Raw genomic sequence first — 13120 nt, forward strand, 5'->3', positions numbered from 1 at the left:
TAATGTATAGAAGGTAGGAAGGAAACATAAGAACACACATAGAGAGATACAATCTTAGTAAGGAATAGGTCAAATACATGAGCACGTATCTAGATGCACCTTAAAAATTTGTGTTGGAGCGAGAATGCAAACCATCAGTCATGTCAAGTTATCCGACCTTACATAAATAATAAGAAGATCCGGCCTCAAATGACTATAGTTTTGCCAAGAATTTTTCTCTGTCAGTGCTATTGATGTTTCTGATTTTTTTTATTATTGTTTAATTTCAAATTTTATAAAATTAGTGAATATGAAATAGATATGATATTCTAGAGTGTGATTACATTGCTTGAAATCATCAATTTGAATTTGAATTTGAATATGTTGCTTGAAATTTTTTATTCTAACGTTGAAATTTGAATTCAAAATTTAAATTTTGAGATGTGACAGATTTGTTGAAAACTAGATATAATATGAATTTATGTTTTTATGTTAATTTAAATTTAAAAAAAATTGAATAGATACCACAACTCGCCGACTTACTCCGTTTTATGTTGGTTTTGAGTGAGGCGAGTAATCTTCTTTGTTACCCCTAGATTACATCCATAATCAAAATATTAATATAAATAAAATATAATTCATATAATCTAAAATAAATATATGCTGAAATATGAGGAATTCTTCACGTACAAGTGTTTTCCCATACAAGTCATTTATTTCTTCTTCTTTTTCTTTCTCCATGCCTCCTCTTTTTCTTCTCCTTCTTCTTCTTTTTCCATGCCTCCTCTTCTTCTTCTTCTTCTTTGTTTTTGAAGTGTTTCATCTTCATCGTCGTGTTTCTCCTCGTTCTTCTTTTTTATTTTGCAACATTATGTATTTTTTCTTCTTTGTTTGATTTTTTCTCCCAAAAAGAATTATGAAAATATAAAATAAGAAAATGAAGAAGAAGAAGCAGCAGAACATGAGGAGGAGAAAGAGGAAGAGTTCTGAATTATGCATAAGGTGTACTTCAACGAAATTTGGGTGTATTTTTTAAATCCTTTGGGTGTATTTTTGTAATTCTGTGGGTAAATTTCTGTAATCTTTTGGGTGTATTTCTGTAATCGGTTGGGTGTATTTTTGAAGGTCCATTATCTTCAAAACGATTTCAAAGCTTGATTTCAGAAACCATGAAAATCAAAAAAAAAAAAGAAGAAAGAATACCAATAATAAACGCAGATAAAACAACGAATGAAAAGGCAAAGAGAGAACGCACGAAGAGATCGAACAAATTTGACAAAAAACTCGTTTTCATGGAGGAAGAAGAAGAAGAGTAGGAGAAGAATGAGAAGAAGAAGGAAGAGGAGGAGGAGAAGGAGGAATACGAAGCACGCCATAGAAATCATATATGGGCCAGCATGCTTTTTGTTAAGTTTCTCCCAACTTATATGACTTGTAAATTAAATGACTTGTATGTGTAGCACTCCTCCTGAAATATATATTTGTGTTAAAAAGAAAAAATAACTTTGAATTTACTATAAGCCTATAAGCTTTTAATAAATTATTCCAAATTGTCAAAAAACTTTAGTCAAATGATTATAATTATAATATAATGCTAATATAAAATTTTTATTTAAAAGAGTGTAATGTTATTATAATGTAGTTATTTTAATTTAACTATGATTACTAAAGTATATTAAAGACTCATTTGGCTTTCAAAATCATGCTTGAAAGAAAAACAATTTTACATTACAATAGAAAATATGACTTTCTTTAAGAAATTAGACAAGGAATATAAATTAATTCACTTGAACCAATTCAACTTTGATTGGTTTGGTTCCCTTCACTTTTGATGGAGAAAATACCTGAATCGGAACCAATACGAACTAATGAAATTTCGTTGAACTGGAGTTAGTTTTCCTGTAAAATTCAATCCAAATCACCTTATTACGCATTTACCATATTGAATAGATTTCCTTTGTTTAGTTCATGTCTTGATGAAAAAAAAAAATAATAATAAAATAAAATAAAATAAAATTGGCCAACATATTAGCCACATTGAACCTTATCTCAAGAAATTAAATAAGCATACGAGGTAATATTTAATTTAGTTTCTCAATTTATACGCCAGTTTTAATTTAATTTTTAAAATTTTAATTGTTTTCATTTAATTTTTAAATTTTGTAAAAGTGACATATAATTTTTGGGATAATTTTGGACGCACAAATATTAAGAGAACGCTGATGTAAATAGCTAGATGTCAAGTTAGATTCTGTAAAATAACATCATTTTTATTTTGCCACTCGAATAATCTAAAAAAAATCATAAATAGTATTTATTGAAACTTTTCCTTTTAAAGCAAGTGATCTAGCGTCGATTTTAGGATATTTGAGCGCCAAAATTATAACGATGTCATTTTATAAAGTTCACGGATTAAAGAAAGACAATTAAAATTTCAGAGCCTAAATTAAAGTTTAAGTACAATTTCAAAGACCAAATTCAATATTAACTCTAAATGTATATTGGAATAGTTTTAATTTTTTTAGAAATATAATAAAATAATTATTTCAATTTCTAATATATAATCAACTTGAATTGATTTAAGTTTAGTTTGGTAAAACTTTTATTTTTTAAAAATAGTTTATAAAAGTTGACTTTTAAAAGATGACTTTTTAAAAATTGTAGTATTTATATTTAGTAAATCAAATAAAAAATAACTTTTAATAAACACAAGCAACATCGATTACGTTTGGTAAAATAGCTTTTAAAATTTGAAAATACTATAATAAATATAAATGTAAGTATTAAATTTAAAAATTAGTTAACATATGAAGTTATATTAGACTTTTAAATTTTAAAAAGTATAAGCTAACTTTAAAAAGCTCTATGCTTTCAAAAGTATTCCAATATTTTAAAAGCTGCAAGCACAAGTACATAATCTTTTTATTTATCAAACACAAAATGAAGAGTTTGAGCTTTTAAAGAACATGAACACTTCTTCAAAAAATTCTACCAAACTATACTTTAGTAATTAATTTCTTAGTCCACTTAAGTAAAACGTAGAAATTTGAATTATATATTGAGGGATATTATAGAAAAAAAATTCCATTACATATTTTTTTTGTAGTAATTCTACACGAGTTAATTGTTCATGTATTTGACCTTAAATTAATTTTTGAACATTAGCATTCTCTCTTTAGTAATTAATTATTTAATTGTTCATGTATTATTGAGTTCATTGACTTCATTCCCCATGATTGAAGCATTGCTGCAAACCCATCTTCCCACCTCAATGCTTACGTGCCCATTACCCATCCTTCAACCACTGAGAGCAAAATCACCATCCATCAATGGCTTTCATCCTACTTTCCATAAGCGCAACCAAACTCTCAAACTTGAGCCACCCCATTACTCTGAATTCTCTTCTCTCTCAACCACCTTTGAGCAGAACAACAATCCTCTTTATCACTGGCCTCAGCTCATTCAGCTCTCAATTGGGTCCCAAGATTACATGCTGGCTCAGGCAACTCACGCCTCTTTAATCAAATCTGGTTGTGATGGTGAACTCTTTGTTGTTAACAATCTTGTGAATTTGTACTCAAAATTCAGCAACATGGGTGATGCACAGAAGGTGTTTGACGAAATGCTTGTGAGGAGCACGGTCACTTGGACTACCCTTATGAAGGGGTATTTGAGGATTAGTGATGTTGAATCTGTTTTTGGTGTTGTGCGTGATATGTGTGAGCTTGGAGAGAAGTTCAATGAGCATACATGCTCAGTGATGCTGCAGGCATGTAAATCACCAGAGGATGGTGTTTTCGGCAAGCAGGTTCATTCTCTTGTTGTGAAAAATGGGCTTCAGGAGAATGTTGTTCTGGCCACTTCATTGGTTTCTATGTACTCTAAAAGCGGAGACTTGGGGAGTGCAGAGAAAATTTTCAATGGCATAAGTGTTAAAGATGTGCAGAGCATAAATTATATGATCTTGGAATATGGCAATGCTGGCTTAGGAAGTAAAGCCTTTGAGATCTTTGTGGATATGCTAGACTCTGGATTGAACCCAAGTGATTACACTATTACAAATTTGATTAGTTCATGTGATTCAAGTATGGGAATCTATATAGGGAAGCAAATACATGGGCTTGCCGTAAAGTTAGGCTTTATGGGCCAAACATCTATCGGAAATGCGTTAATTACATTGTACGCACAAGAAGGGATAGTCAAAGAGGCTGAGAAACTGTTTGTTAAAATCGACAGGAAGTCTTTGATTTCTTGGTCTGCACTTCTATCGGCATTTGTTAAGAATGGTTGCGCTAGTAGAGCCCTTGAGCTTTTCATAAATATGCTTGAGGAGGGTGTGCCTCTTGATTCTGGTTGTCTCGGCACTGTGCTTGATGGATGTTCAGTGTGCAATAATATGGAGTTTGGGCTTCAAATTCATGGACTTGGAATGAAGCTTGGCCATATCTCAGATGTAAATAGCGGTACTGCTTTAATAGATTTGTATGCTAAATGTGGGACTTTGCACTCTGCACGAACAGTTTTTGACAAGCTCCCAAAAAAAACTATTGCTTCATTTAATGCTATTCTAGTTGGATACTTAAATTCAGAATTAAGAGATGATGAGGAAGATCCTTTAGTCTTTTTCAACAGAATGAGAGTCGGTGGTATGCAACCAGATTGGATAACATTTTCGCGGCTCCTGAGTTTATCTGCCAACCAAGCTTCCTTAGTAGCAGGGGAGAGTCTTCATGCTTATGCTATTAAGCTGGGACTAGAAGATGATACGGCTGTATGCAATGCGGCAATTACCATGTATGCTAAATGTGGCTGTGTGCAGGATGCTAATAAAATATTCTGTCTAATGAACCGTGATTGCGTGACTTGGAATGCCATAATTTCTGCTTATGCACTTCATGGTGATGGAAGCAAAGCACTTTCGCTTTTTGAGAATATGAAGGAAGAGGGATTCGATCCTGATGAGATTACAATGTTGGCTGTTCTCCAAGCATGTAGTTACACAGGTTTATGTAAAAGTGGATTAAGCTTATTCAATGAAATGGAACACAAGTATGGGATCAAGCCTGTGATTGAGCATTACTCATTTATAGTTGATCTCTTAGGCCGTGCAGGAAACCTGTCGAAAGCCATTGATATCATCAATGAGAGCCCATTTCCTGAATCATCTTTGCTTTGGAGGGCTTTTGTCAATTCCTGTAAGTTGTGTGGCGATTTACAACTTGGAAAGTGGGCTTCTGAAAAATTGCTCGACTTAGCACCCAACGAGGCTTCCTCTTACATACTCATATCGAATATGTATGCAGAAGGAGGCTTGCCAGAAGAGGCCGCAAAGGTGAGAACGGCTATGAATGACTTGAAGTTAAACAAAGAAACTGGTTTGAGCTGGATTGAGATAGACAATGAGGTTCACTATTTTATTGCAAATGATAAAGACCATCTACAAAGTAGACAAATTTATTCTAATTTGGAGCTGTTAAGAAATGAAATGCATTGGTGCTGTGAAAACAGAAACAATATGATCTCAGGTTTTTTGTGACTGCATGGCATAAATCCAGTGCCACTATTATAATTATCAAGTTAAATTGCGTACATTATATTCTTTGGGTACAGTTCTTCTCCAAACCCTGTGTAAACACGGGATGCTTGTGCATCGAACTGCTCTTTTTTTATGACATAAATTCAGTTGAGTTGCTTTTGTTCATTTCATTAGCCAGATATTATTTGCAGGTAGTTGAGGAGCGATCCACATGTAGATAACTCACTGATAACAGTTTTCTCATTTTAAATGTAGTGATTCTGTAATATTTATTGTACAATGAGTTTTGTTTTTCGCAGAAGTCTTTTGAATTAGAAACTGTTGCAACATGTTTTATACTCTACTCCAGATATCTATTATCTGTTAATATGTAATAAGCAACTAGTGCTTGATTCATTGCTCAACAAGTAGGCTGTACATGGTTATGGATAGTCCAAAAATCAAACCTGTTTTTGGTTAACCAAATATTTAGGTTAGGTTAATTAACCAAATTAGTTTTACATGACAAAACCAGTTATTAACCAGTTAGAAAATTTAAAAATTGATTTTTAACCGATTATTAAAATAAAAATCGGTTTTAAAAAATAATCGGTTTCTATAGAAAAACCGGTTTTGAAATTAAAAAACCGATTTTTACATAAAAAATCAATATTTACACCAAAAAAACTGGCTTTTTATACTAAACAACTGGTTTTTACATAAAAACCGACTTTTTTACCCTTTTTTTTAAATTAAATTTTTTAATTTAAAAGTTAATTTTTTTTTAAAATAATACAAGTAACATTTGTAATTAATGAAATTCGTTCCATTGCATAAACCAAACACTTCCATTTTTCTTTAACACCATCCCTATTCAAACAAGCCATAGTCCAATCCATAATCTCTCTCAGAAAATCAACGTTGAAAAAGCAAGTCTAATCTCTTTAGCAATCCCATGTGTACTTTTCCTCTCATTAGACCATAGAACCTCCATTAACCTATTTTTCTTTGTAAAATCATCACACTTCTTATCATTCCTCTTTAACTGGCCAATGATGCAAGAGTTGAACCAATAGCAACAAGATTTGAATCATTATATGCCAATTGTCAAACCCATCAAACGCTACTGAATAATATGCATTCACAGCTTCACAGCTTCCATTTCTAAATTAGTTTTATAATACGAGTAACAAGATAAAAAAATTGAAATAAGAATAAAAATAAGTAGTTAAATCCTACTAAGTTATTTAAAACATTCGTCTATTAAGTCTAATACCTAGAGTGTTTAGAACATCATTAAAGAAAACATAAGCAATCAAGACTTTTTTGTCATCCTCAAATGCAATTGAACCAGGACCCACTGAACAAGTAATGTCCTCTGATAAAATTAAATCTGCACAAAAAAACTATATATATCAAGTTAATTGACAGAGAAAAACTATAAAATAGATATTGGAATCAATAAATTATCATATGATATATTTAAGAGACATTTAATATTCAATTTATCTTGCTCGACCTTTTCAAACTCTTCGAAATTCTCAAGTGCAAGAGAAGAGAAAAAGTCTCCTTTAAACCAATCTTCGGTGCATACAAGGGCTTCTACCATCTTGGGAGTCAATGAGCTATGATATTGATCAATGATTCTTCCCCCCATACTAAAAGTAGACTCAGAAGCTACTATTGAAATAGGTATAGCCAATATGTCCTGTGCCATATTTACTAGGATGGAAAACCGATTCGAGTTAGCCTTCCACTATACTAAAATATCCAAAGGCTTATCATCTGGCTCACAATCTTCATTCAAATAATGATCAAGTAGATTTAAGATTGAATTTGCGATCGGTTGATCGGCGATATAACCCCATATCATAAATGTCTTTAGCTTTATCACTTGCACTCGGTTAGGAGAGGGTATCATCTTAATTTCCTTCATCTGCACCTTGATATAAATTATAAAGTGAATGAAGGCAAGAAGACAACTTTGTCTTCAATTCATCGCCCACTTCCGCACCAAAAAAATTAATTAGGCACCACTCAACATAATCCAATTTATGGCAAGGATCTAGAACTACAGCAATAACAACATGTTAATAGTTTTTGCATTTTCCAATACTTGTTGTTTTTGCTTTCATCTTACTTGCCAGATGACTTATGTCATCATCATCACGATATTGTTGAATCCTCCTTTCAAGAGCAAACATTTCTTTCATGTATAAATTACTAGTGACATAAGAGGATCCAGAAATACGAAGTGTAGCATTGTAAAACGTCTCCAAAAATAGTAAGACGGACTTGGCATAATCCCAAAGTTGAATTGAAGGTATCCCTCTTCCCTTGTTTAATTCTTCAACAAACTTTTTGTCGTGCATCTCTAATAGTTCAAATGCCTTCTGATGCTTTAAGGCGGCTACTAACATCAAGTATGTAGAGTTTTATTGCGTTTCAACATCTAGGCAAACAAGACTTTTATGTGGAATATTCTCTTGTGCAATACATGCCTTGAACCTAGTTAATCTTGAATTTGAAGATCTAACATACTTCACAGCATCTCGAATTTTGGCAACCGAATCATCAATCTTCTTCAGTCCATCTTTCACGATCAGATTTGAAATATGCGCACATCACCATATATGGAAATACTCTCCATTCAAAACTAAACTCTTCCAAGAAATCAGCCTTCGTTGTGAATACATAACTCTTACATCGTTAGGCGATACATTATCAACTGTCAAACTCAAGATCTTGTTCAACTTCCAGCTATTCAAGCAAGCTTCAACATTTTGAGCCATAATCTCTCCTGTGTGGCCGGTGGCTTGGCAAAAATTTAGTATTTTCTTTTGCAACTTCCAGTCCACATCGATGAAATGAGCAATCAAACACATATATGCCATATTCTGACACGAACTCCAGTTATCAGTCATAAGACAAACTCTTCCTCCATATTTGAAAAAGTATTTTTGAAGTTGAACCCTCTTTGTTTCATAGAGCATCAAGATGTCACGTGCCAATGTAATACGTGATATATCATTTTTTTAGCATATTCTACAGCAAACCTACCCACTTGTGCTTCTGGGCTAGGCAATGTGTATGTCTTTTGTCGTTTGCCTCTATCTGAACTGGAATTGCTTATGCAAATCTTTAAATGTGATTTCATTGCACTTGTTTCATACCCACACTTGATCACTTTCGAACAATATTGACATTGAGCCTTATTTTCATCATCAGGGGTTCTCTTGAAGTGGTCCCGAACTGTTGATCAATTTTTGTGCTTAGATGATGTGGTTGGGACATGAGATAATGTAGAAGTTGAATGCTCTGTAGATTCTGACATGGGAACATCACGATTGGCTACCTCATTCTGAAAAAGAAGCCATAAAATCTAATTATTAAATACTTCAACAATATTAAATATGTAAATATATACAAATTAAAATGTAAATATCCATATAATTAAGTCCTAACCAATTAAAACGTGAACCACATTGAAGAAGAAACTTACAACAGGATTCATTGAAATGAAGAGTCCAATATTGAGAGATCTTAAAATTTACACATTTTACACAAAAAGGGTCCCTTCACGCGTATGCACGATTCAAGCGTATGCGTGACCCCAAATAATGGCCGTGCCAGGATCGTGCATGGACTGTGCCATCGCACGGTCCAAACAGAGAGTTGTGCGCATGGCCTGTGGGAACTATGTGTCTAGCACAATTTCTTCCCACGTCACACGTACGCGTCACCTTCTATTTCCCTTTTCTACGCATACGCATGTAAGACACGTACATGTCACCCGCCATTTTTGCCACTCACGCGTATGCGTGACCTTCCGCATACGCGTGACCCCCTACCCTGTTTCACACACTCTTCTTTTATTCTCTTCTCTCCACTTCTTTTCTTCTTTTATCTTCTTTTCTCTTCTTTTCCTCCTTCAACCATCATCCACCACCACCATTTACCATCCACCATCATCTCCTTTAGTTAGTTAGTTAGTTTAATTTTCTATTTTAGGTGGTAAGTGTTGGATTATTAATCTTGTTTGTTGTTTATTACTGCTAAGTACTGATAGGATGTTACTTTAGCATCATTGTTGTTAATATCTGTTATTGGATTTCTTTGTTAAGGTTATACTTTGTTGCTTGGAATTGAATTTTTCATGCTTAACATTTGTGAATACCAAGTACTTATGACATTGCCTTCAAAGCTTTCTAAATATTTTGAATTACATGTTTTGGCCACCATATGATTTAAATTCTTCAACTTTGACTAGGTAATTCCTTGATGTGGATGATGTGTATTTATCTCAATGCATTGTGTTGCTTGATCATATGCATCCATATGTTATGCTTATGCCTTAATGACATGTTAATCCTTAATTGTTTAACTATGTGCTCTACACATACTTGAAACTAGTCATTTTGGCATAATGCTTCAATTGTGAAATCGGATTGTAAGCTTACTTACGGACATATTTTTGAAATTCTTAAGCTATATGGATCATGCATGCTATATGATTGATTTTTAACTTCTATTTCTCTTTTCCTAAATTGCATAGCACCCATGTCTCCCATTTTATGTCAATTAGGTGATGCAAAATCAAATTCAAAATGTGTCATTGATTGGTGTGTGAGTTCTATATTTTCTTTGTTGCATTGAATTCTCTTGCACATCAACCAATGTCCATTCAATATCCATTTCACAATTGCTTGATTTTCGCTTGAGTACTTGCATGCTTCTTTATTACTTGTTTGTTTACCTTAACCTACAAGTTTTTTTAAAGTATTTCAAGCACACTAGAATGAGTGAAGTGCATACTTCTTTTGTGTGAATTGTGACATAACTTTCAATGCTAGTGTGTGTTCTAACCTACATGCAACTAGAACTCACACATTATTTTCCTTAATGTCACACACTTATTAACTCACTTCATTTTAGTGATCATCACCTCATTCTAACAATCCATGCTTCCTTGCTATTGCATTTACTTGTCTTACTATCCTATTTTCTATCTTTCAGGATAATTCACCATAAGCAACAAGAGAAGCAGAAGAAAGAATATACAGCAGTCGGTTGATCCACCAGCTGAAGGTGGCAATCCGTGTAGCCGCCATACCCCCTTGCTCATCTCTGAATGCACTGAGGATGGTGCAAACTTTTAAGTGTGAAGAGGTCGTTCGACCAATCGGCCAATTTTTTGGGTGAAAATTTTCTAATCCAAACACTTTCACATTTTATTTTTTCTTTTTTCTTCTATTATTAGGTCTTTTATAACTCTTAAGTTAAACTGTCTTGGTTTGCGCACCCAATTGATTTGAGCAAAAAAAAATAATTTTATTGATCTTGCTTGAGTTATATATTGTGGAACATGTTTTTGAGCTAAGAACACATAAGCTTGTGAGTTTTTTAGCCTAATTGTGTTGTTGCATCATATAACCACTATTTTTCTTCTTGTGTGTTATTCTCTCTTTATGATTGTAATCTTTGATTTGTTTGATTCTTTATGTTCATTATTTTGTGTATGAATGCATTATATGATTGAGGCCTTTATTTCATTTGAGCTTACTTACCAAAATGGCCTTACCCTTTTATCTACCATTGTTAACCAACTTTGAGCCTATTTTAATCCCTTTGTTATTAATTTTAGCACATCATTATCCCTAAATGAAAAACAATAAAAGTCCTTAATTTGGATCTTTGATTAGCTTAGGCTAGTGAGAGTGTGTATTGTTTTAAGTATGGGAAATTTGAGAACATTGGGTGAGATAAAAGTGTATTTTGTAGTTTTGTTGAAAATCTTGGGAATTGGGTACACACTCATATATTAATTATGTAAACCATATGAACTAATCTTTTTGTATATATTATGTTACTAAAAGAATTAATATAAAAATAAAAAAAAAGAAAAAGAAAAAGAAAGAAAGCAATAAAAGGGGGACAAAATACCCCAAAGTAAAGTAATAAAAATAATGCATATGGGATGAGAATTAAAAAAAAAAAGGAATGCATGAGTATGTGTAAAAAGTGAAGAATGGGTAGCTAGGTATTATATTAGAATTGTATAGGTTGTTATATGTGTTTGGTAAGAGCTTAGGTTAATCAAAGGTTCAAATTTCAAGCTCACTTGACCATATGCATCCTTACCTTTACCCTAGCCCTATTACAACCTATGGATAAGTCCTCATGATATTTGTATGCATGCATGGAATAATTGTTGATTGTTGGATGAAAAACAAATCTTTGAAAGCATGATTAGAGGAGAATTGAGAGAATCAACCCTATACACTTGAGCGATTAGAGCAGAAACACATCCGATGAGGGTTCGATTGCTCAATTACATGTTTCCACCTATGATCATCTCTTTTCTTGCAAGTTTATAAATTCTTTTCAATAACTCAATTCAATTGTGAATTTGATTTGATTTGATTGTGATTACTCTAGCCCTTGTGTTCATATATGTATTCTTGGAAATTGATTTATTTTAACCAAGTAATTACATACATTTAGATAGATTGCATGTAGATAGGTCGCATTTAGATAGTGTGCATTGAATAAATGTTGATACCCCTTTCTTGTCTTTCTTGAGTTTAGCATGAGGACATGCTTGGTTTAAGTGTGAAGAGGTTGATAAACCCCAATTTTGTGGTTTATCTTGTGTTGAATTTAGTGGATTTTATCAATTTTTCTCACATTTATTCAATGAAATAGCATAATTTTGTGAAATTCTCCTAAATTGTGCTTAAGAGTGAAAACATACTTTTTAGGTCTTAAAATTGCTAAATTTAATTCACTTTAATTCCATTTGATGCCTTGATATGTTTGTTGAGTGATTCCAGGTTTATAAGGCAATGATTAGATTGAAGAAGTGAAGAAAAAACATGAAAAGTGGAGAATTCATGAAGAAATGAGGATTTGTAAAAATCATAGCAATGCGCACGCGTGACCCATGCGTACGCATGACCGAGAAATTTCGCCAAGCGAGACGCACGCGTCAGCCACGCATACACGTGACACTGGTCACCTGACCTTATTAAAGGAAGATACTGGGGGCAATTTTTGAGCTCATCTAGGCCCAAATCCGACTCATTTCTGAAGCTATTTGATGCAGAATTCAAGATTGAACAAGAGGGAGAGCAATTAGAGTAGGTTAGTAATGAGCGGATAATTTATACGTTTTTTGGCATTGTTTTTAGTATGTTTTTAGTATGTTTTAGTTAGTTTTTAGTATACTTTTATTAGTTTTTAGTTAAAATTCACTTTTCTGGACTTTACTATGAGTTTGTGTGTTTTTCTGTGATTTCAGGTATTTTCTGGCTGAAATTGAGGGACCTGAGCAAAAATCTGATTCAGAGGCTGAAAAGGACTGCAGATGCTGTTGAATTCTGACCTCCCTGCACTCGAAGTAGATTTTCTGGAGCTACAGAAGCCCAATTGGCACGCTCTTAACGGCGTTGGAAAGTAGACATCCTGGGCTTTCCAGCAATATATAATAGTCTATACTTTGCCCGAGATTTGACGGTCCAAACTGGCGTTCTAAATCAGCTCAAAACTGCCCGGCGTTAAACGCCGGAACTAGCACAAGAATGGGAGTTAAACGCCCAAACTGGCACAAAAGCTGGCGTTTAACTC

At 33.2% G+C, this 13120-nt stretch overlaps 1 protein-coding gene across 1 annotated transcript; it reads left to right on the forward strand.

Moving 5' to 3' along the window:
• The first annotated feature begins 3211 nt into the window (after positions 1-3211).
• On the forward strand, positions 3212-5515 carry LOC107474605 (pentatricopeptide repeat-containing protein At5g27110-like). The gene has a single exon (XM_016094241.2). The coding sequence runs from the start codon at positions 3212-3214 to the stop codon at positions 5513-5515; it is 2304 nt and encodes a 767-aa protein (XP_015949727.1).
• The last annotated feature ends 7605 nt before the right edge of the window (positions 5516-13120 follow it).

The sequence above is a fragment of the Arachis duranensis genome, chromosome 2, assembly GCF_000817695.3.
Source record: "Arachis duranensis cultivar V14167 chromosome 2, aradu.V14167.gnm2.J7QH, whole genome shotgun sequence".
Classification (NCBI taxonomy): domain Eukaryota; kingdom Viridiplantae; phylum Streptophyta; class Magnoliopsida; order Fabales; family Fabaceae; genus Arachis; species Arachis duranensis.

What these genes read in the sequence shown, in the direction of transcription:
- LOC107474605 (XM_016094241.2), top strand. Translation starts at nt 3,212, where the DNA reads ATGATTGAAGCATTGCTGCAAACCCATCTTCCCACCTCAATGCTTACG.